Source organism: Rissa tridactyla, chromosome 12 (assembly GCF_028500815.1).
Source record: "Rissa tridactyla isolate bRisTri1 chromosome 12, bRisTri1.patW.cur.20221130, whole genome shotgun sequence".
Lineage (NCBI taxonomy): Eukaryota > Metazoa > Chordata > Aves > Charadriiformes > Laridae > Rissa > Rissa tridactyla.
Window position 1 is genome coordinate 11,576,033 of NC_071477.1, and position 21,389 is coordinate 11,597,421.

General features: G+C 43.3%; 1 protein-coding gene across 2 annotated transcripts; it reads right to left on the reverse strand.

Moving 5' to 3' along the window:
* Positions 1–494: 494 nt before the first annotated feature.
* Positions 495–20,844, reverse strand: RPN2 (ribophorin II). Of its 2 annotated transcripts, XM_054218579.1 has the most exons (18): positions 20,787–20,844; positions 20,510–20,709; positions 18,418–18,513; positions 17,536–17,711; positions 16,574–16,649; positions 16,050–16,184; positions 13,800–13,976; positions 13,295–13,413; positions 12,772–12,877; positions 10,272–10,363; positions 9,270–9,384; positions 8,403–8,597; positions 7,783–7,869; positions 7,121–7,216; positions 5,874–5,949; positions 4,867–4,996; positions 2,923–3,008; positions 495–874 (listed from the first exon to the last, which is right to left on the reverse strand). In XM_054218579.1, the coding sequence occupies exons 1-17, from the start codon at positions 20,797–20,799 to the stop codon at positions 2,957–2,959; spliced, it is 1,941 nt and encodes a 646-aa protein (XP_054074554.1). In that variant the 5' UTR covers positions 20,800–20,844; the 3' UTR covers positions 495–874; positions 2,923–2,956. The 2 variants fall into 2 exon arrangements, with proteins under 2 accessions (XP_054074554.1, XP_054074553.1); XM_054218578.1 differs by lacking the exon at positions 2,923–3,008 and having other exon boundaries at positions 20,787–20,842.
* Between the last annotated feature and the right edge of the window lie 545 nt (positions 20,845–21,389).

A 21,389-nucleotide genomic window follows, 5' to 3' on the forward strand; every position in this document is an offset into this window, starting at 1 on the left:
GTGGCCACATAGCATTTGGTTTCGTGGAAGAACAGAGACAATAACCTCAATCAAACTCGTATTTGCGGTGAAACGGTTACTTCCAGAGACTGGAAAGAAAGTGAACCCACTCAAGGGACCCACCAAAGCCACAGGGGTCAGACACAGCCAGGGACACCAGCACTGCAGCTGGCTCCCCGCAAGGGCTGGAGCCCGAGGACCCACAGCAACTCAGCACATCCCAGCCTGATGCCATCCTGAAGTCAGAGAGAAGAGCCATTAGTCAAGAAATGCAGATGACAGCGTCACACAAGGGACAGGCAGGAGTGGGAAGTCCCCCCCCAATAAACATGTCCCTCTGGGAAAGGACATGAAAGAACAGGAAGCTTCACACAGCAATGACTCATACACAAAATTACCCACCAGAAAAAGCTCTTTTCATTCTCATGTGAGCCCAACTTCCAATCAGAGCCTCTGAGACAGCCAAAAAAAAAAAACCACAAAAAACCCCAAAATTCAGGACCATTCTTTCCTCTTTATTCACAAATCGTTCAGGATGAGGAGAGGGCACCTGGGGAAAGGCAGAATTATACTTTCTTTTTCCTCTTTTTCTAATGGATATTCAAATGTCCTGGGAGAAAGAGGGGGGAGGATCCAGGGAAGAAAGGATTTTCTGGATTCATATGAAAAGCACACAAGTAGCATGAACACAACGATGAAAATCAGATTTTAAAAAAAGGAAAAGGATAACTGGCACCCTTTTGACTTAATATTAAAAAAAAAAATCTGCTTCTGCCTTCCTTCTTCAGGTCTTTCAGTTATTTATTCACTTCTGTTCTGAAGGCATTTGCTTTGTTTTTCCCCATTTCTTCCATTCTTCTGGTACTAGTGTGTCCTGGAAAGAAAAACCCGAAAAATTAACTCTCCCAGCCAACAAAGCACTTCCTTGCGTAACAGTGTCCCCACACCCCTCATTCTCTCTCAAAGGAAGCTTGTCGGAGTGATAAAGCCAGTACTGCAATGGAACAGAGGACTGAATTCAAGGAGGATGGAAACAGTCAGGCAAAATGAAGGTTAATTACTGGTGCAAAAGGGATGAATGAGCCTTGTGAAATACAGAACTGAACAAAAAAGCAGGACTTAATGGAAAGCCTGCAGGTACTTTAACTGCTCTTCTACTTTAAAAAGGAGCAATCTATCCACTTGGAATCAGCTAGTCCACGTAAACACAAAGATCTTCACATCCCCAAGAAGATGAAGTAGTCTAATGTGGGCACAGTAGACCCACCTTTTTGGGGTCCTTTTCCCTTCCAAGATGCCAGACAAGGGCATAGCTACAGATGCTGAGCACTTGACAGTCCAGCCTAGAAGCTGGCAACAATACAGTCTTAGCTGACGTAACTGGGGCAGCAGAAAACCCAGCAATAAGGACAAATGCTTGTGACTGCACGTGGCAGCAAAACCCAACTTACTGTTTGTGGGTAATAAGTTATTTGCAGTATTACTCACAGCCCATGGGGAATTAAGGAGTTAAATTACCAGGCTGAGAAACAGAAAACATGCAAGCTGTGGAGAACGTGAGGCATTTGGTAACAGGCCACTAAAAAGCTGAAAATCATTGGCCCAGAGCTATGGTAACAAGAAGTGTCCAGGGACCAGAACAATACCAGCAAATGAGGCCGGGATGCAGCCAGCATTCACCTATGAGAACAAGCGACAGCCATCTCCAGTTCCTCCTCATTTACTTGTCATAGTTTGTTCTGTGCTCAAATACCTCAAAACACTCCAGGGAAAGAAGAGATAGTAACAGGGTGTTTTTCTATGGGACATGATGCCAAATTCTCCATAGGTAATTTCCATGAAACCATCCTCCATCATACTATCTGATCTGCAGACAGGAGTTTATACCACGGTGCGCACCATTTTTGTGACACGGCCACCCACGCTGGTTTTGTTTGGCACAAAAAAACCTGAGCTCCATTCAACGTGCTGTGTGTGTGTGCCTGGAGCACTGACTGTGAACATAAGAGAAAGACGCTCGTGAGATGTACCACTGCAGCACGTTGTACAGTGATTTCAGTCTCATCACAGGATTTGTCCCAGATGCTCTCTCCCTTCCCCAAAATAAAAGAGTGCACTGAACGAGGCACGAAGCCACACACGCACATTCAGAATTGGGCAGCATGCAGAGCAGCAGGCAGTCCTGCCTCCTGTGCCACGGTGGGTGTAGCAAACTGGGACCTTACCTGCTCAGAATGCAAGGAAGTGAAGGACTTTGCACTGGTAAGTGACAATGGAGACCTATCAGATGCTGGTATTGAATGGAGGGGGCTGCTGCCACTGCTGACTGAGCCATCGTGACCAGTTCAGTCTAATAGAAGGGTGAACCCTGGACTTGGTCATGTTCTCAGCTGAGTGAGGTGGTGCTGACCTGGCTCTGCTGCACACAGAGCTCTTACCACCCCAAGCAAGGACGTAATTCAGCACTCAAGAGTGCCTGGCAGCTGAATAACCAAAACACTGCAGATGGGGACAGGGGGTACCAACAGCAGGATGGGAACAGCCCAGATATCAGCCATCCTCCTCATGTCCTCCTCCAGCCGACATTACTAATAACTTATTTACAGGAACAATACCGCTTCAACTAGGTTTATAGCTGCTTGGTACCCAAGACAGTGTATTCACATGTGCACATGTTACCATACAGACTTCAGATGATTAAGGAAATTGCACAAAGGCAATTTAGTCACAGAGGACATGTACTGCTAATATGCAAACCCAGCTGTAGCCAAGGACACCCAAGGACTGATTTAAAGCCCAGTAAGTGATGTTGGAAGGAAGCACCTTCAGCTCAGGTATCTTTTTGTACCAGGAGTGAGTGATGATGTGAAATGGAACAGGCAGCATGCCCGGGAAAGGCAAATTCCAAAAAAAGGCCCTTACTTCTAGAAGAGCTGGTCACTAGCAAAACCCCCTTTTACCGCAGCGTTCTATACTTTGCCAACCTACTGCTCTGCTCTGCAGCGATCCTGCCAAAAGGAGAGAGGAAGAAAAAGTTCAGAGTAGATAGGAAGGAGAAAAGCAGCCCTGCTCCAGGAACCAGAGCCAGTAACAGAAACACAAAAAGCAAAACCAGGCCTTCTGGTAACTTCTGTAAAAAGATGGTTTATACAGTCCCCTTCCCACGCCCGCCAGCTGCCTCCATAGTGGAGCAGCAGCTTTGCCTCAAAGTGCAATCTAGTTAATTATCATTGCACTTCAACATCCGAGACAGGCTAGCAGAGCGTTAACAAAAAGATGTCTTTTTGAACTTTAAAGTCACATACAAAGGGTTTAACTTTAGCCTAAGGTAGAAGTTTTACTTTCAAATTTGCCATTGTAGTTGCAGCTTCATGTCATTTACAGTGAAAAAGCATACAGACACCCCCTGCAGTGTTTTGAAGTAGGAACCAACCACCTGCATTTATGTGCTAACAGAAGCCCTGGTTGAGCGAAGACACTTAGAAGTAAGCTTCATTGTATTCTTTTTCCCCAAATTTGTGTCCTAGGCAATCTGTAATTAATAATGATTTTATACTCGCTCTTTAAATTAAAAAGGGAATATTATTTGAATGACATAACATAGCCCTGTTGGCAACAAAATCCCAATAGGAACTGTTATGCCAACAAGAGAAAGTGCCACAGTGGAGAGCGCTGGACAACCGAGGGAGCAAGGCTGAGAAAGCCAGAAGGACGGTATGGAAAGGGTTAATTACAATAATCATCTCCCCTGCTACAGCCATACAAGTAGAGATGTTTTAAAGACAACAAATCAATGCAAAACCCCCCAAAACTAAATTCTGGTGGTTTTTTTTTTTATTTTTTACAGCTCTTGTCCTGGTTTTATTACAGTTTAATCAAAAAATAGTGAGAATCCAGGGATATCTATGCAAATAAGTCTGCAAGGATAAACAACTCCTAGGGGCTCAAAAAGGGGAAAGTAAGAAAAGGACAGGTTTGATGGCAAAGCAGGTCAACAAGATCATCTTCAAAGCCAAATTCTACATTAGTACAAAAAAGCTAAAACTTAAGTCTCACATGGAAACCTCATGAGGCAGAAATGAAGGAGAGGAAAGGGCTCAACCTCTAATTAATGCACTGTATTGGAAGCTTGGGTCAGCAAACTGCCTGCAGGCTGCCTAAGCCATGGCACATTCATGAGACACTGCGTGGCAGAAGACAAATGTGTGAAGAATCAGTCCAATGCCAGTACAGAAATGAATGTTGTATCCCTAACATTTACCAGGATTTTCCCTGTTTTTCCTTGTCTGTTGCTGCACACCTCCGATAAGCATCTGCTTCCCTTTTCTCTACAATCCCCCTTTAGGGAGGGGAAGACAGGAATCAGATATGCCCCACCTTACCTTCCTCCTCTTAAAACTTATCTCACAAGCATAGCTACAGAAGAGTTGGGCCTCTTCTGCATTTATACTGGCTTTCACTATCTAGCAATATTGTAAGAGCTTGATATACCATGTAGTAAAACAAATTTCTCAGTGAATGTGGGTTTACCTGTGCCAAATGGGGGTTTCCCTATGTCAATGTACACACACTTCCACCCTTTGCTTTCTCTGTGCGCCTGATTGCTTCAGCAAGTGGCCACCATTCCCTCTGAAGGAGCAGTTTGCTGCATCTCAGTGAGAGCAGCTCATTGCCCTACTCAGTTCAAGCCCTTATTCTCAAAACAGGCACAAAAGTGGGACTGAGCAGCCCATCCCCACACACAAGATCCAAGAATCAAAAGCAGCGTTCATTACTGTATCAATTACTGACACGATAGCATCAACATGCTCTCCTTCCCACTGACTTTAAAAGCAGCTCCCACCAACACATTCGTCCCTGGCTTACCGTTTTACTGCTTTCTGAGCCAGCATCCTGTTGCCTGCCAGGAATGTGACGCCACCCAAAATGGCCAAGTACTTCAGAGTCTGGAACATGTTGAGCTGAGTCCAGTAGACATACATGAGTCCCAACATTGCTGTGAAAAAAAGACAGAGCCCATGGCTGAAACTGCATTTCAAAGTCAAACCATTTCTTATCCTTAGAACAATCGTTAAGTTGTACTGCCACGCCTAAGCACTGGGTTTCTATCTCACATCTGAAGCTCTGAAACGGCAGATCTAAAGACTACTTTACTGCCAGGGGAAGAAGGTGTCTGGGTCTCCATACTAGAGAAAAATGTGACACTGATATTTGGAACCAATCCTCTTGTGGCAGAATTATGGACATATTATAGACATTAAAAGGAGGAGGATACTCTGGATTTCAATAGAGGTTATTAACCTTCGCAAATTTGTAGGAAACTGGCTTGGATTAAGCAACACACTATCATTTGGGAAACAGATCCAATGTTCTCCCAACCTGCTATGTTTTTGAAATTCTGTCAAGACAGTAAATAACTGTGCAACTAAAGGTAAAATAAAATTGATGAAAAAAAAATTGGTCCAGCCAAAGAACAAGAGCAGCTTTCAGAGGAGGAGCTCTAAAGAAAAGATGTAGACCACAGTCCCGCAGGTTTCAATCCCCACAGAAACTCCCTGCTTACAAAGGATAAACATGCAATAAAGAAAGTGTGACCTCTGGAAATAAGAAGTTCTATTAAGTACAGATAAATGGTGTGTGAGAGGAGCCCGGATAACAACCGCTGTTATAAGCTGATGGCCAAAACAGGTTTATCACCATATTAACAGTCATAAAAAGCAGGAAGGCAGATGAAAACAAGAGAACAAATGTTATGCTATTATGTCATTATAGTTAATAGACCACAAGACCATTAACCACCAGGGCTCTCATCTGTAACTCCCAGGTGAGGAGGTCAAACAAAGCAGAAAGCCCAATAAGTGATGGGCACTTACCAGCATGTCCCAGGTGAAAAACAATGGTGCTGGGAGCAAAGCTGAAGTTGGAGATGTTGGCACCTATCTTTATCCACTAAAAGGAAAAGAAACAAAACCTGAGTTACAACAGCCTCGTAAACACAAGCTTTTATTTTAAACATCAGTATGTTTCAAGCCCATTTGCTTTAACTTCAACAAATACAGCATATTCTCTACAGAAGCATTTGTTTCCTACTACAAGAGGACAGTAGTAATTTTGCCAAAGACAGCACTGTTGAGCTCCTTTAGTGAAAATTTCTCCTGCCGATTCTGACTGACCGAAAGCAGTTCCTCAATTATCTATCCTAAACTGATGAGAGGGTATTGCTCCAAATCTAAATTTTCCAGAAAAATAAACATTGCTATTTCTATCCAGCTGAATTAATTTCAATTAAAAAGACAAAAAAAGGTAAAGTTCTAGTTTTGGACGCAGCAAAAAAACAGCTATAGATACAAGATGTGTGCTCATAAAAACATTTCAGTTTTTAGACCACAAAAGAGAAAGGCAGGAAGGATGGAAAACAGGAGCAGAAGCAATGAGATTTTTCATTAAAGTGTCATCAACATGTATATTGTGAACCCCAGAGACCAGTGGACATGACTAGCTGAATGCCAGCTTTCAGCAAGCCCAGCTAATGGGAAATTTCCGCCAAGCAAGCGATGAGTTTAATCCTCCAAATAAGGACTAATTTAACTTGACTAGATGAGATTTTTGTATTGCATTAAGTTCAAAATACTGATCTGATGATACAGTGAGTAGCAGTAGAGGTTTTAACTACAGACACACAAATACCAATTATGTCCATAAATGGGAATCAAGCTGCTAGGATTAAGTCACACAGATGTTGTGATGGATGTACTAAGTGCCAGGCAGAATCGCTGCTTTTTTTTTCCTGTGGAAGTCTAATGTTAGTTATAACTTAACGTGCCCCCTGTTACTCAACATCCCTAGCAGAAGCACGCTGAAGAAACTCACCCCACCTACTTCTACTTGGCCGCAGCGTTCTGCTGTTTTGACTATAAACTCAGAAAACCCCAAGAGTTTAGGAAAGAAACAATACCTGACCAACGCTCTGCGCTGACATTTGCTAGCTACGACTGCAGTACTGCCATGCTAGTCATGATTAACCACGAGTTTTAATACAAAGTTTAGCTGGCCAACCTCCTAGGGCACCTTGGACTGGATGGGAAAAAAAATTTCTTCTTCTGTGGCCCAGTTCACTCACCAGAATGAGCAGCAAAAGCAGTGGGGAGAGAATCAGTGCTGTGAAAGTGTTAGATACCACAGTGGGAGGCCTCTTCTCAGGTTCCCTGAAGAGGTGCTGCAAACAAACAAAACCAACTCATAAGTAGGAGTATTCCAGCAGAGCAGCTTCTCAGCTCCCCAGAGCAGCAGCTGCAGCCCTGGTGCTGTTCCCAGACGTTCCTTTGGATGATAAGCATTCCTCGTAAGGCAAAGACTAAAGTAGTGGCTATTCCAGTTTCTGCACATTTGATCTCTTGCACAGTTAACTTCTCCTTGCACTCACAGAAGCACTTGTTAGCTTGTCATCAGCACAGATGGCTGGAATGAAGCAAGAGAAATCTTCAGAACAGAGAGCTTTCTGCAGTGCTCACCTAGTCAAACTTCCACATTTGAACCTTCTTAGCATCGCCAGTTGCCCTCTCACAGGTAGGACACAGGTGATTTATTCATATTCCAGAGGACTGCAACACATTTCTTTCCATTAAGCAGTAACTCTGGTCTTCCTTTAGTTACATTACTTACACAGTACTATTTTTTTTTTAATGAAAGATGACTTTTCAACAATAAATTATGATGAGAACAAATAGTACTAGCAGGTCTAGCCCCCCCATCTCCACACATAATTTTGGTTTTTGACTGTACCTGGATTTCAGGTTTGGGAACAAAGAGGTTCTTGGACTGGACGGTGGATGGTGCATCCTCTTCTGGGAATTTGATCACAACATCAGCCTGAAATGAAATAACAGAGTTACATGAAGTTTGATTTTAACGCATTAAAAGTTTTATAAAACCTATTCCATTACTGTGGCCTATTTCCCTATTTGTCAATCTATGATTGAAAAGATTTTTTTTAAAGAAAACTAAGAAAAAGGCACCAGATTTTTTTAAGAAGCAACTTCTCCTAAACAAAGGCAGTAATGCCACTCACCCATCACTAAGAGTTGGGCTTATTTCCAGCATAGCAAGCACAGAAAGGCTAAACCTTGAAGTGCTTGCTGGGAAATTACAATCAAACCCATAAACATTCTGGCATTTCTGTTCCACCACATGATGAAATGAACATTCATTTCAGTCTTGCCTTGATGCTTACTTAAAAACTTAAAACGAACAGCAAACCTCAGAGACCACAAGTGGCCAAAAAGATTCTGGTTCACTACAAAGAACAAAGACACTTGAGCTTTTTTCTTCCAAGCCTGTACCATGCCCTCCTGTCAAACTGCCAGTAATCTCAAAACCACACCACCACATTTCCAGCTACATACCACATTCCACAGGATTGGATTTTCCAGAGTGGCATCTCCAATTATCAAGTAAAGAGTGTAGGTACCAGAGGCAGAGTCAAATTCAGTCTTTCTCTCAGACGTATCCAGTTCAAACTTGTATACGTTCTTGCTATCTGGTTCTGCAACAAACACTACCTCCTGGCCAGTCTTTTGGTTGTGAAGTCGGACAAAAGTCTGAAAGGAAAGAGTGTTAAGATTTCTGAAATATCTCACAGTGAGCTTACAAGCGCCAGTGAAACCAGAGATTTACCTCCCAAAAGCACAATATTAACAAAATTTGGAGTACAAACTAGGAGCCCGGGTGTCTAGATCCCTTCAAATCAGCCAAGTTCTGTGTCTCTCTGAGTAACATTAACACAGGACCAAGACTGTCCAGTGGCCCACTGGGGTACAGGGCAATATACTGCATGTTACTCAACAGGGTATATACAACAGCACCCAACAGGGATGTATGCATCTATGGTTTTTGCTGTTCCCCCCCCTCCTTTTTTCTATTTTATACAGCAAAAATAAAATTTTAAAGAAAGTCGATATTCAAGGAGTTTATCAGCAAACAATCTATATTAAAAAAAATCAGAAGTGTGCTTTTCCAGTGTGGACCACCTGCACTCACTTTGTTGAGTTAAATAAGACACAGTACCAGTGACAGAAAAGGCATCATTTAACATACAGCCCAAACAAGTGAATCCACTTCCCAATCCACCAAGATCAGTGATGTTTCACAGTCTATGTCAGAAACCTAAGGCCTCTCAAAACCTATCACATCTTTTAAACACCAACTGTCACCTCAAACGCTTCAAGATGGAACATCTCAGTGACACAGCAATGACAAAAATTTGTCCTAACCTGATGAGGGATGAGTTCAGCTCCACTGTTCACGTCTATCAGCTGGAAGGATAAAGCAAAATTCTGATGGCTGTCAGCAGTGAACGAGCCCTTGGCTTTGGCTGGGTAAGCTACCCTAGGAGGAAAAAACCAAACAAAACTGAGGTGATCTTCCAAGAAAAGGCCTGGCATTCAACGAAACCAAGGCATGCAAGCCTGTCTAGCAGTACTGCAGTTTACTCAGCATAATGAGCTATCTTATCAAAAAGTCAGGTAAACTAACATGTCTTTCTCTTCCACCATAAATGTAAAGAAAATGAATGGAATTTTTAGAAGGATTTTTTTGAACTACATCCCTTGCCCATTTTCAAGTAAAACAGTAGTTTGTTTTAAGGTTCAAAGGAACAGCAGAAGGAGGTTTTGCTAATACTACACCCCACATTCCATTTAGCCAAGGCCATGCTACAACCAAAGGCGTGATGGCAGCAGAACAGAAAACACAGACACTCAAACTTCAGCACAGGAAGGCTGTACCAACACACACAGAGGGGCCTCAGTGAGGCTGTGCAACCTAACTCAGATTCTATACATTACATTATAACTGCTGTCAGTTAAAAAACCCATTCCATTAAATTCTGGTACACCTAGACATGGTACAGCCACACCCCCTCAATACAGTGTACACGTTGCTTTAGAGCATCTTTACCAAAGCCCAGTAATACCAGAATTAACATAATTCTTTTAACTTGCTTTGGCTATGGAGCGGTGCCAACAAAAGAACAGAAGACTCAAGTTGCCTGGCTTCTGTTAGTACTTACTTCAGTATTAAGGAAAACCACCTATAAAAATAATCAGTATTCTCTCAACGAACTCATGAGTTTAAGAGAAACAGCATGGGTATAACTCTGTAGTTATTCCAATACAGGATTCCTTTGCTTTAGCTGCAGTAGGTGAAGCTCAGAAGACCTCCAGTCTAGAGCCAGAGTTGCCCCTTAAAAGCTCACACACACCAAGTTGTTTTACCTGGTTGTTTTTGGCGCAATGCTCTGATCTTTATCCACAGTAGAAAGATCTACATTGGTAATTCCAACTTCCGTGGAAACTTTTACTTTCAGCTGCAACAAAGCACAACAGAAAATTACTCAGAGCACCCTACATAAACTAATTACAGTCAAGTTCATTGAAAAAGCTTTAACCTCTTCTGTCCCCTTCCCCAAAGAGGGTCTTACACTAAGCCAAAGACAGAACCTAACCCGAACAGAAGGATCTACAGCAATTTACCCTTCTGGCAAAGCTCCCGCATCAGTCACTAACCCTAACCCAACCCCTTCCTCCCAGGTCTGAAGACACCAGCTTCTCAGTCATGTTGGAGTTAGTTGTGCTGTTTCATTAAAAACAGTTCTCCAAAGGGCAGGTATCCAAATCCAACTCATTTTCCATTTAAACTAGCAGAAACTAGCTACTAAAAATTACATCACATATGATACAAGTTAAAACTGCCCATGCGTATGCACCTCTGCTTACTGGATAGCAATTTGAGACGTGAGAGGTCTCCGGACAGCAACCAGTTGTGTCTTTGTCGGCTCCTAAAGCCCGACAGGTTTCTGATGATTTTATTGCCAGCAGGCAAGAGCCAAAGCATTCCTGCAGACCCGCACTTTGCTCAGCAAGCCTTCCTTTGGAGTCACAGCATTTATCACTTAGCACAGGGCAGCCAATAAGGCCCCGCCATTTATCACACTCCTTTGTGCTAAGTGCTGGATACACCCCGAGCAGAGAAATAACTCCCTGCTCTCTCCCCACTCCCAAACCACAGACCATCCAGGCAGCGAACTTCGGCAGGTTTGACTGATTTCAGTCCTTCTCTCAAACATAAGCAGTTACTGCAGTCTGTAGTTTTTAATTAGCACATTTGTTCTCACAGCTTACAAACGCTCCCCTGGAGAATTAAAGTTTCATTGCCAAGATATTTTTCAACCTATACTACAATTTGTTATTACAGGTTTGCTCATGTGAAGCAGCCCCACACCCTCACGCTGAAAAATAATTCACAGAGAACCGGTGGAAAGAACATGTAAAAAACACAAACCAAACTATTCAGGTCAGACTTCAAACACAACAATCTTGGCAGTTCCTTTGCAATAAAAAGTGTAATTTAAGACAGAGGTTACCCCTGGAACTGGATCCATTAGCATGTCGACTATTCAGGCTAACTTTAGTAAAACCTTAGGTTGTTTTAAGACGGGAGCAAAGAAAGATAGACTAATGAAATATCCATTTAAAAAAAAGTTAATGTGAAGGCAACTCAGAGCTGCTGCACACAGCCCCTCCAACTGAACAGTACACAAACAGCTCTCAAATATTTTAATGCCAGGAAATGCAGTCTCTGCCTGGAGTAATAACCCACTGATTTAGCTCATTACTGTCAAAACGATGGTGCATTAAGGACAATTAATGCTAATAACAGTAAGGAAAAAAAAAAGCAGCTCCCCCAGCAGTCCTCCCCCATAACAATGTGTCTTATTAGAAGCAGTTCACACAGAGCTGCTCCAGCATTAATGCATTCCTACTGGTACCTCTGTGTGCCAGCAGCGAGCTTAAGCAGCACCAATCAATGCCCTTTTGACACTCCTAAGTGCCATTACTAATACAACGACAACATCAATTTGATACACGGAGTAAAGGTCAGCAGTTGTAAATAAGCATCTTCCTCCACCTCCACTCCAAGCTGACTATGTTGGAAGACTTTAAAAACTAATCTTTTCCTTAAATAGGCGATTGGAGCAAAAACTAACCCTGAGAACAGACATCATTGGAGAAGAGCATTCTCCGCCGTTGACACTGAAGTGACTATATGAATAGACACAGATGTTGCATTCTTCTCACTGTAACAAACTTGAGGAAAGTAAAACTCTGAATGTTTATATAAAACTTCTTCAGAAAGATGGGGTATAACAGCTTTTGCCACCAAAAGGGGGGGTACGTAAACACAAAATGAAGATTTCACTTGCTTTGGTCACTATTTCTCCACTACAAATGCAACATGATATACACAGTTAGGAGATGCCAAAACACCCCCTTGACTCTTTTCTAGGCCTCTAGAGCTTATATAAACTGACAACAAATGCTCAGCTTCCATACATCAGGCAATCACCAGACAACTGCTAGCCAAGCCTTGAAACCTGCAGACTCAAATCTTGAATGCTCTGCAGAACTAACATTCTTAGTAATCATTTCTGCATAGCTACTTTGGGCTGCTACATAAACAATTCCACTGTTAGCCTTTGTTCATACGCTGTCAGATCAGCATCTAAGTGATGTCAGTTTTGACATTTACACAAATCTCTTTTGATCATATATTAATCTGGTTACTGGTCATAATCCTGAGTCAAAATCCAATTCATTACAGAAAAACATGTGATAAAAATGCCATAAAACTGACAACATCCTTAATGGGTATAAAGAAAAAGCCGTTTCAGTGAAAGAGGCACAGAATTAAAATGCCATCAAAAAGCACACCCACCTCAACTTTGTTAGCAATAAATCGCTTATCTCCATCAACACTGATAGAGAAATCATAATATCCACTTGCAGGTTTCACATTCATGAAGTTCAGCTCAAAGACGTCTCTATAACAAAAGCAGCAAGGTGTTAAGTGTCCTCTAGGATACTAACAGCAGCCTACAAATAGGTAACATCTTACTACCAATACGTCTCCAAATATGCTAGATTAAGCAGGCAAATAGTCAAACGCAGCACAAAACTAACATGGCTAAGTGCAGCAGGAAAGGAATTCTTAAAAGTGCCCCCAAAGTCAGAAGAATGTTGCAATTCTCCACTCCCAATCAAAAGAAAAAGCAACAGGAATTCACCATCACCACCAAACATGCCAAGTCACCCACCACCAACCAAACGCAACTACAGTGTTATGAGTTTTCCATCATACAGACATTTCTCTGGTGGAAGAACACATAAGGAAAATAAGTCCAACACTGTTTAAATAACACCTGTTTGCCTTACAAACTGTAAAAATAAGATTTTCTTACCCTGACAGAGTAAATGCTGTCTGTTGAAGGACAGTGGCTTTGCTCGATGCAGACTTGGCGTAGTCAAGCTTTACAGAAGCTTGAGTCAGTGGCTGGGACATAACATCAGTTACTTGTAGCTACAAGAGAAAAACCCAAGAATTTCTGTGAAACCTGTTGTCCCAGAAGGAACGCAGAAGCACAGACGACTCACTACCCCTCTGCATTATACACCCCGAATTCTCCCTGCCCAGCATCCCAGATTCACCTACTTCTTCCTAACATAACCAGGAAAGCTAAAGTTTGTAATCAGCAGTGCCTTTTCAAGGTAGTGTCTGGGTAAGCCCTGGGTAAGGAGAGATTCCTAAGGATGACTTCATAAAAAGCACTAGAACCCCAGATTTACTGGAAACTGAATCCCGGAGCTAAAAATGAAAGACATCACCTTACACGTTCAGTCAGCCCAGGCCTACAATACTAAAGATGAAGCCAAGAGATGAGTTAAGATTTGAGGCTAAGGACTCACCTTGAGTACAGGCTGATGGTGAGACACAGCTGCAGGTCCATCGGGAACAATAATGACAGGCAAGTGGTAGCGGTTCCGGGATAAAGAACCTGCAGCACAAGCAACACTGAAGGCCTCTGAGAGTGTCTCAAAGTTTTTCTTGCTAAAAATTGCATTCATCAGCTGGATAATTTGATCCTGAAAGAGGAAAAGCAAATCACATATAAGTACCAGCAGCCTACCACAACACTGCAAACTGGCTCAGTATAATGTTATTAATAAAAACACAATTCATAAAGACTGTTTAATTTCCCATTTGCCCATAACTCAAGTTATGAGGTAACCCAAAATTAGCTACCTTTTGAATATCACATTAGCTTTCTTATTCTTGGCTGGGAGGTTCCAACCATAATGGCTGTAATTGTGCTGGAAACTTGCAAAAACCAGGATTTGGCTCTACCTCTTCAAACTACACATTTCAGAATGGAAGATGCTGTCAGCTCAACTATGGAGACTGTGTGCAGGTGCAAAAAGACAATTTGGCTCCAGGAGCCATACAACTGTCTTCATACAGCAGAGGAGGATTAGGCTAGATGTCCTGGCTACCTGCCAAGCTGGGAAGGCCATCGAGAGGTGATGCAAAGCATCCTAATGGTTCTGGAAGGAGCCAGTCTAGGCCCATGCAGGGTTATCCCCTTAGGCTCAGCAGTGTCCTCAAGCTAAGAGGATTAGCTTTAAGGCAGTACCACCAGGAGCACAGAGCCAGCTCTGCCTCCAGGATGTGCCTAAGCTAATTTGTTCTCTCCAAAGTTGGAGTGGGACCACGTCCCCCAGCTGGTTTTGCAGTCTGACTTCGTAGGGTTAGTGTCTCTGAGCCACACTCCACAGGGTATGCCATAGTATTCAGATTCTTCCATTACTCCCTGCTAGTCTAGCAAACGGAGGGTTTGGTTCCCTGTACTTTAGTCCAAGCAAAGGATTGTGGGCTAAATTCTAATCAGAAATGAGAATAATCAAAGACAATCCCAAATAAAGCAATCAGCGTACAATTTAGTAATGTACAAAGAACACTTAAAAATGAAATCCACTGCATCTCAAATTTTCACCCTACTACTTGCATTTATGAATACCAACATAGATGACATAATCAAAGAAAGCATCCAGACAGATACTACAGAACTCCCACACAGTGCAAATCCTGCAGTGTTTTTCATTTACATGGAGGGCATGGCATAGCTCCAGACTGACTTAATTAGCAACTGACACTCTCATTTAAGTTGGGGGGAGGGGGGGGAAGGGAGCTATTTTTGCAGATACTACATGATAATTTTTAAAGAGAGTTGTGTGGCATTCTGGAGGCACCCTCACCATTCACAAGAGTGAAACCTTTAAGACCCAACAATAGCACTTCTGACAGCACAATTCTGAAACAACACAAAATTATTTTCCTTAATTGGTCTTTTTTTTTTTTAAACATCATTTGGACGCTGACAGTTTGAATTGTTGTGTAGCAGAATCACCACCTCAAAAATGACATCAAAATTACTTTGCGTTAGTCTGTTTGGCAGCAGCATGGAAGAGAGCCAGGAATGAACTCAGATGTCTTACACTGGCTTCGGTCTCAACCCTGCCACTTTGCCTTGTGCTTTAGGGAGCTGCCATTCTCAATCAAAAGCATATCTAACTCAATTAACTTGTGGAAAAAAAATACTAAGTGGATAGCTTGCAGTAATGATTTCTAACTTAATCAAGCTCAAAAGAATTTTCCAACAGTCTTTCATTTTGGACAAGTTTTTGCATCTGAATTCCTGTAGGTGTGTGGGGTGCCCGACAGGGAGACAACATGAGTAGCAAACTCATGGTTTGGTGCCCGCATTTCCTCACAGGCAAATAACATTTGCAAAACACTTTGAAATGCTGGAAAGTACTAAACAAGTGCCAAATACCAGAACAAACTCTGGAACAAGAGAGGTTTTCTCAACAGCTTGTCTTAATAAACAAAGAAAAACTAGGCCTCACTTGCAATTTCCTTCTGTACATTTAAAAAAGTTAAAAAACAAACCAAATTCAGCCTGTGATCTTAAAGTTGGAACTTCCTCCTACGTTCTGTTACTTAGCTTTCCCTCTGAGATGTCCTTTTCCAAGGAGCATGCTCATTTTTTCCAGTAGAAACTCTAGCCAGTTATAGCGGCCTCTTGTACTGCACAATAGGGACAGGGCAATCCTTTTTGTGAGCTACAGCGTGGAAGGGAGGAAGAGGCAGATACAGACCTCCTTCATTGCTGGCTCTGTACCCACATGGTCTGACAGCTTATAGGCAGCAGCAACAAACAGCGCAGTAGTCTCAATTCCTTCTTCAAACTGCAGATAAACTCCACCCAAGTCATCCAGGCGAGCAACAAGATCCTGACAGAAAGAGTTATTACAATTTAAATTGCATTCTAGTAGATCTACAGAAATTAACTCTACTGTTAGGCCCGTAATCAAGAATATCTGTATGGGATCACGGAGGTATTTTGTAATAGTAATTTAGTAACAGGAAGAAAAAGAAACCTCCAGCCTTTAATGGATTTAATTATATTTAAAAGTCATGCCTTTCTGTGTTTCAAGTCCACTGTGAAACAGTTAAAAGCCCAGAAGAAATATCTGCTTGAAAGGAAGAGCCAAAGTAACCCACATCGTGCAGGCAAGGAATTAGCCAGGTTGGTTTTTCATTTTGCTTTTCACATTAATACATCTTGTAGTATTACAGAGGTCTAACAAATTCCTGATTAGAGAGCATAGCGTGTTCCTACCTCTATCTCCTCAACAATGCCACTTAGATCTGCCTGCTGGGACAAGTAAGATGCCGTCTCCAAAGCCTGGATGGTTCTTAAACAACAACAAACAAAACCAAACAATTATATTATTTTCCTTCCTTAGAAGCCAAGAATCATTCAAATCAAAGCAACTACAGTTTCTATTCTGCATGAAGGGTAAAACAGCTGTTACTGCTTTCAGTTGACTCAAGGCAATGAATCGGGTGATTTAATGGAAACAGGTGATTAAATTGGGTGATTTAATGGAATTCATTAGGGAACACCACTTTAGCTTCATCAGTGCTGCAATAAACTCATAGATCCAAAGGCAGAGAAGAAACCAAACTTTGATCACTGCATACCACAGATCCCCAAACTTGCTACTGAGCATTCCAGGACTACATTTTTTTTTTTTGTTCAAAAAAGCAAGTTCTAAAGTTCCCTTTTCTTCCCTAGCTAAGGAAGTCTCTATTCTCTCATTTCACAGTTAAATTACTTAAATCTTTGGTAAGATTTGTCCTGCTTACTGGCATGTTTTTTTCCACCTCACAGAACAAGCATCCCAACCTACAAACAACAGGGCTGAGGAAGAGCATTAAGTCTATTGCAACCCTAAATGACACAGAACCATGGCTGGGTATTAACTAAAAAATTCATTGCAAATCCTTTAAAAAGCGAAGGCTTCTTCAGGATGCCTTCTTTACTGACCGTTATTCTCGAACTAAACTGAATACATAAGCTCATTTGCAAAAATCACACAAAAAATAGCCCAAAAACGTATTTTTCATTCCCCCAGAGGGACAATAATGAACTAGACAAATACATCAAATGAAAACAGAGCACCTACTCTACTACATCTATATTACAAAAATTAAGTGTTAAAATACCCTTTACTTCCAAATCCAACTGCTTAGAGGATACACTCACAACAATGAATAACTTCTGTCTGAAAGACTTACGCCAGTACGTTTTCTTCTTTGCTAAGACGAGCAGTAAGAGCACTAAGTGCTTCTTGAGATGCTAAAGGAAGGCCAAAGCCACTCAGGGCCCCAACGGCATGGAAGATCTGGGTGATTGAGGAATCCTCACTGACAGCTGCAAGCAACAGCTCCCTGGTCTCATTTGAAATGGTAACCTGAGGAAGAACACAGGGAACACGTTGATTCACACTTGAAAAAACAAGGCCACCTAGCCACCACCAATTTCTTCCTGGAGCCACACACTTCACTGGTGAACTACTACAAGCTTTTGGGAAAAAGCCCCTTCCCATTCTTTACCTTTTAGTTTAATTAAATCCCTAAGTTTTGCTGTCAACTATCAATTAGTCAGGATAATCCACGATTCAGATTTATCCTGGTAACCTGCTACTGCATTTCATCTGGTATCACATCCCTGTGCAGCAGCCAGTGGCACTGACAAAAAAGGGGGCTTAGATATCCCACCCACAATTCAGCAAGGGTGGGCTGCGTTTGCATCATTGCAGTGTTTCAACACAAGGTTTACATCAAAATAATTTACCATCCACCCAAAGAATTTTTAATTGACACAGCTGCTGCCAATTCTATTAAAATGTGCTGCCTCCTTTTTTCTTAGTTACTGATGTTTAATCATGAAACATCCCCTCAGAATTACTCTGGACCAAATACTTGCTTTATATCTTTACACTTCGTATAGAGTCCTCCCCAACACTTCACAAGTTATTTACCTAAGAGACAACAGAGTACAACCCAGTAAAAGAAAGTAAAAGTAAAAGTTATACATAAAATAAAACCTAGAAAAAGATGGAGGTAAAGTATTTCCTTGGTAACATCTGACTTCAGAGCTCAGGGCTCCAAACTCACCTCGCAGCCAGACAGGACCCGGATGGACTGTGCAGCGTAGAACAGGGAATCGACACTGCTGGAGTCCACATGAGATTTGATGAAATTGCATGCAGCCTGCGAAGAAACAGAAGTTAACTTACAACAACAGTCCTGACTTAAGCCACTGATTTAAATGATACTCTGAGACAACTTCATGTACACCGCTGTGCACTTTTATACCGAAAAAGGCAAATGAATAGCAATATTTGCTATGCAGCAGAGCCTAGAACTCCCCAGATCCTACTCTGCTAAGTGCTGCACAGGAACAAAGCTGTTTCCTGATAAAAGAGCTAAGTGATTTTCACATAAACTCTACTGCAACCAGAATTCATATTTAAATTGAGTATAATTATAAAATCTATCAAAATAAAAGTCCCACAGGTATATTTAGTAGGGAAAAATCTCCCAGGATAGAGAACAGAGGAAGAGAAATTCTGTGGGCGAGCTTCCTTCCCAGCTGTATATTACACACAATCACTAATGGATGCAGAATATAGAATTTCAAAGCATAGAGAACGAGAAGTCGGGTAAGCAGCTACAGTATGAAGGCAAAGCAATGAGACTGCTCATTAATCTGTAGCCAGCTTATTAACTGACAACTAGATAGATAATTTAAGAATCCATTTTAACCAGAAAATAACCAAAAATTTAACAGCTCATATTCAAAGACCAGTGATTTACGTATTACAAGTAGGACAGGGTTTTCATGCTACAGTTATCTAGGGATCATAGAATGGTTTGGGTTGGAAGGGATCTTAAAGACCATCCAGTTCCAACCCCCTGGGTTGGGCAGGGACACCTCCCACTAGACCATGTTGCTCAAAGCCCCATCCAACCCGGCCTTGAACATTTCCAGGGATGGGGCAGCCACAGCTTCTCTGGGAAACCTGTTTCAGTGCCTCAGAGTAAAGAATTTTTTCCTATTATGTAATCTTAATCTCCCCTCTTTCAGTCTGAAACTGCTACACCTCATTCTATCACTACACTCCCTGATATAGGTTCAGGTGTTATGCCTAGCTGTTATTTTTACTACCTCTACCTTTTAAATTGTTTCACCCCACGAAGAGGTACACTGCCCAGAAAAAAAGTCTCATCACAAACCTCAAACAACAAATAATTATTGTTTACCTGCAGAAGCAAACGCTGTATTATCATTGCCAAAACTAGGAACTATTAAAAAAACGCAGCCACACCGACATAAATGAAAGCAGCAGTTCCCAGCCCAGCCCGCAGATGACCAGTAACCGGCCACAGCGAGGTGTGCGGTGTAGTGAACTACATCTTCAGGAGCCTCACAGTTAAGAGTTTGTAGTGCAAATGCACAACACTCAAAATGAAACTAAGCCTAAATAGTTCAGAACTGCTAAACTATCTGAATTTTGGAGGAAAAAACAAACTTATGCTTACAGCTCAGGTGCACAGGTAAGCATGCCTGTGCACATAAGCAGGAATGCCTATGTAAGTAGGTTATTACAAGGACAACCCATGATACTTGAGCTAGAATGACTTAAAGGCATGAAAGGGCAGTAAGCATCATGCTTATACCACAAGTCTTTGTTTCTAGCACACCAGGGAACATATCTTATATACAAAAATACGAAAATCAAGTGACCTGACTGAATTCAGCGTGGGAAGTGAAATGAAATAATGAGAGCTCTATTTAACTGGCCAGCGAAGCAAACATGCCACAGGCAGAAATCTGTTTCACAAAAGAGTGGAGCAAACTGATAGCTCCAGTAATATCACCACAGGCTATGGAGGAGTGAGCCCTGAAACCACCGTTTATAGGCAGTAAGTGTAAGAGAGCCCATGGCACGTTATTGCCCAGACAAAGACGCAATTTATTCAAGCAGCACACCTGAAGGATTGTCAGCAATTACCAGCTATTTGCTCTGATACTTGCTAAGAACATAACAGACGTATGCTTCACGCTTTCCTCACGATCCTGACAAAAGGGAGCTCGCCAGATAAAACTCCTTGTGGCTCACGTTCTGCTGCCGCGCTCCGCCTACGGCTCCTCAGCACAGCGAGGGCTGTGGAGCAGCAGCACCGCCGGCTCTCCACCGCTCACCTTCTCGTCTGCCACCCGCACCCCCAGGCTGCCGAGGCCCACGATGGAGTAGAAGGCGGCCTGCAGGTCGGCGAAAGGCCGTTCCAGCGCCGCCCTCAGCCGGGCCAGGTCGCGGGCGGTGAGGCGGTGGCTGGGGGCGAGGGCCTGGGCACCAGCGAGGAAGAGGAGGGCGACGGTCGCCGCCAGGCGCAACCGTGGGCCTGCGGAGAGAGAAGCAAGTTACCCACCAGCCTGGCCCTTCCCTTCCCCGCCACCCCCTCCCCAGCCCGCGCCTCACCCGGCGCCGCCATGATGCCGCCCGCCGCCTGCGCCACGGAGCCGCTTCCGCCCCGCGCCCCGCCCCGGACCGTACCATCGCTCCACGCGACGGGGGAGGAGGGAAGGCCGGTGTCTGCTGCGAGGCGGCCTCAGCCACACAGGCACCCGCTGCGGACACGGAAAAACAGAAAGCGAGAGCAGAGATCGGGGGGAGGATGGGGATCCGGAGGGGAGCGGGCGGCGGCGGGGCTGTCCGAGAAGCGGCAGCCGTGGCTCCCCCGGGAGACGGGAGTGGTACGAGCCGCCCGGCGGCGGGCGGGGGCGGCCCCTGGCGAGGATGTGGGCTGCGCTGATTGGCCGAGCCGCCCGCGGCGCTGCGCGCGCCATAGGTGCCTTAAAGGGGAAGGGGCGGGAAGGCGCGCCGCGTGTCGGTGTCGGTGTCGGTGTCGGTGTCGGTGTCGGTGTCGGTGTCGGTGTCGCGTCGCGTCGCGTCATATACTGCCATGCCAAGCTGTGCCACTCCACGGTGTGCTGTGTCACACCGTGTCACGTAGGAGGCTGTGCCATGCCACAGTGTGTGGGGTCGCACCATGTCATGTACGATGCTGTGCCACTCCACGGC

Bases quoted from the DNA above. Each gene is read 5' to 3' on its own strand.
- RPN2 (XM_054218579.1), bottom strand. The intron at 16,185-16,573 runs GTAGGAACACGC...TCTTTCTGTCAG, and splicing joins GCATTGTTGAGGAGATAGAG to GATCTTGTTGCTCGCCTGGA. The intron at 13,414-13,799 runs GTGAGTCCTTAG...TTTCTCTTGTAG, and splicing joins ACCATCAGCCTGTACTCAAG to CTACAAGTAACTGATGTTAT.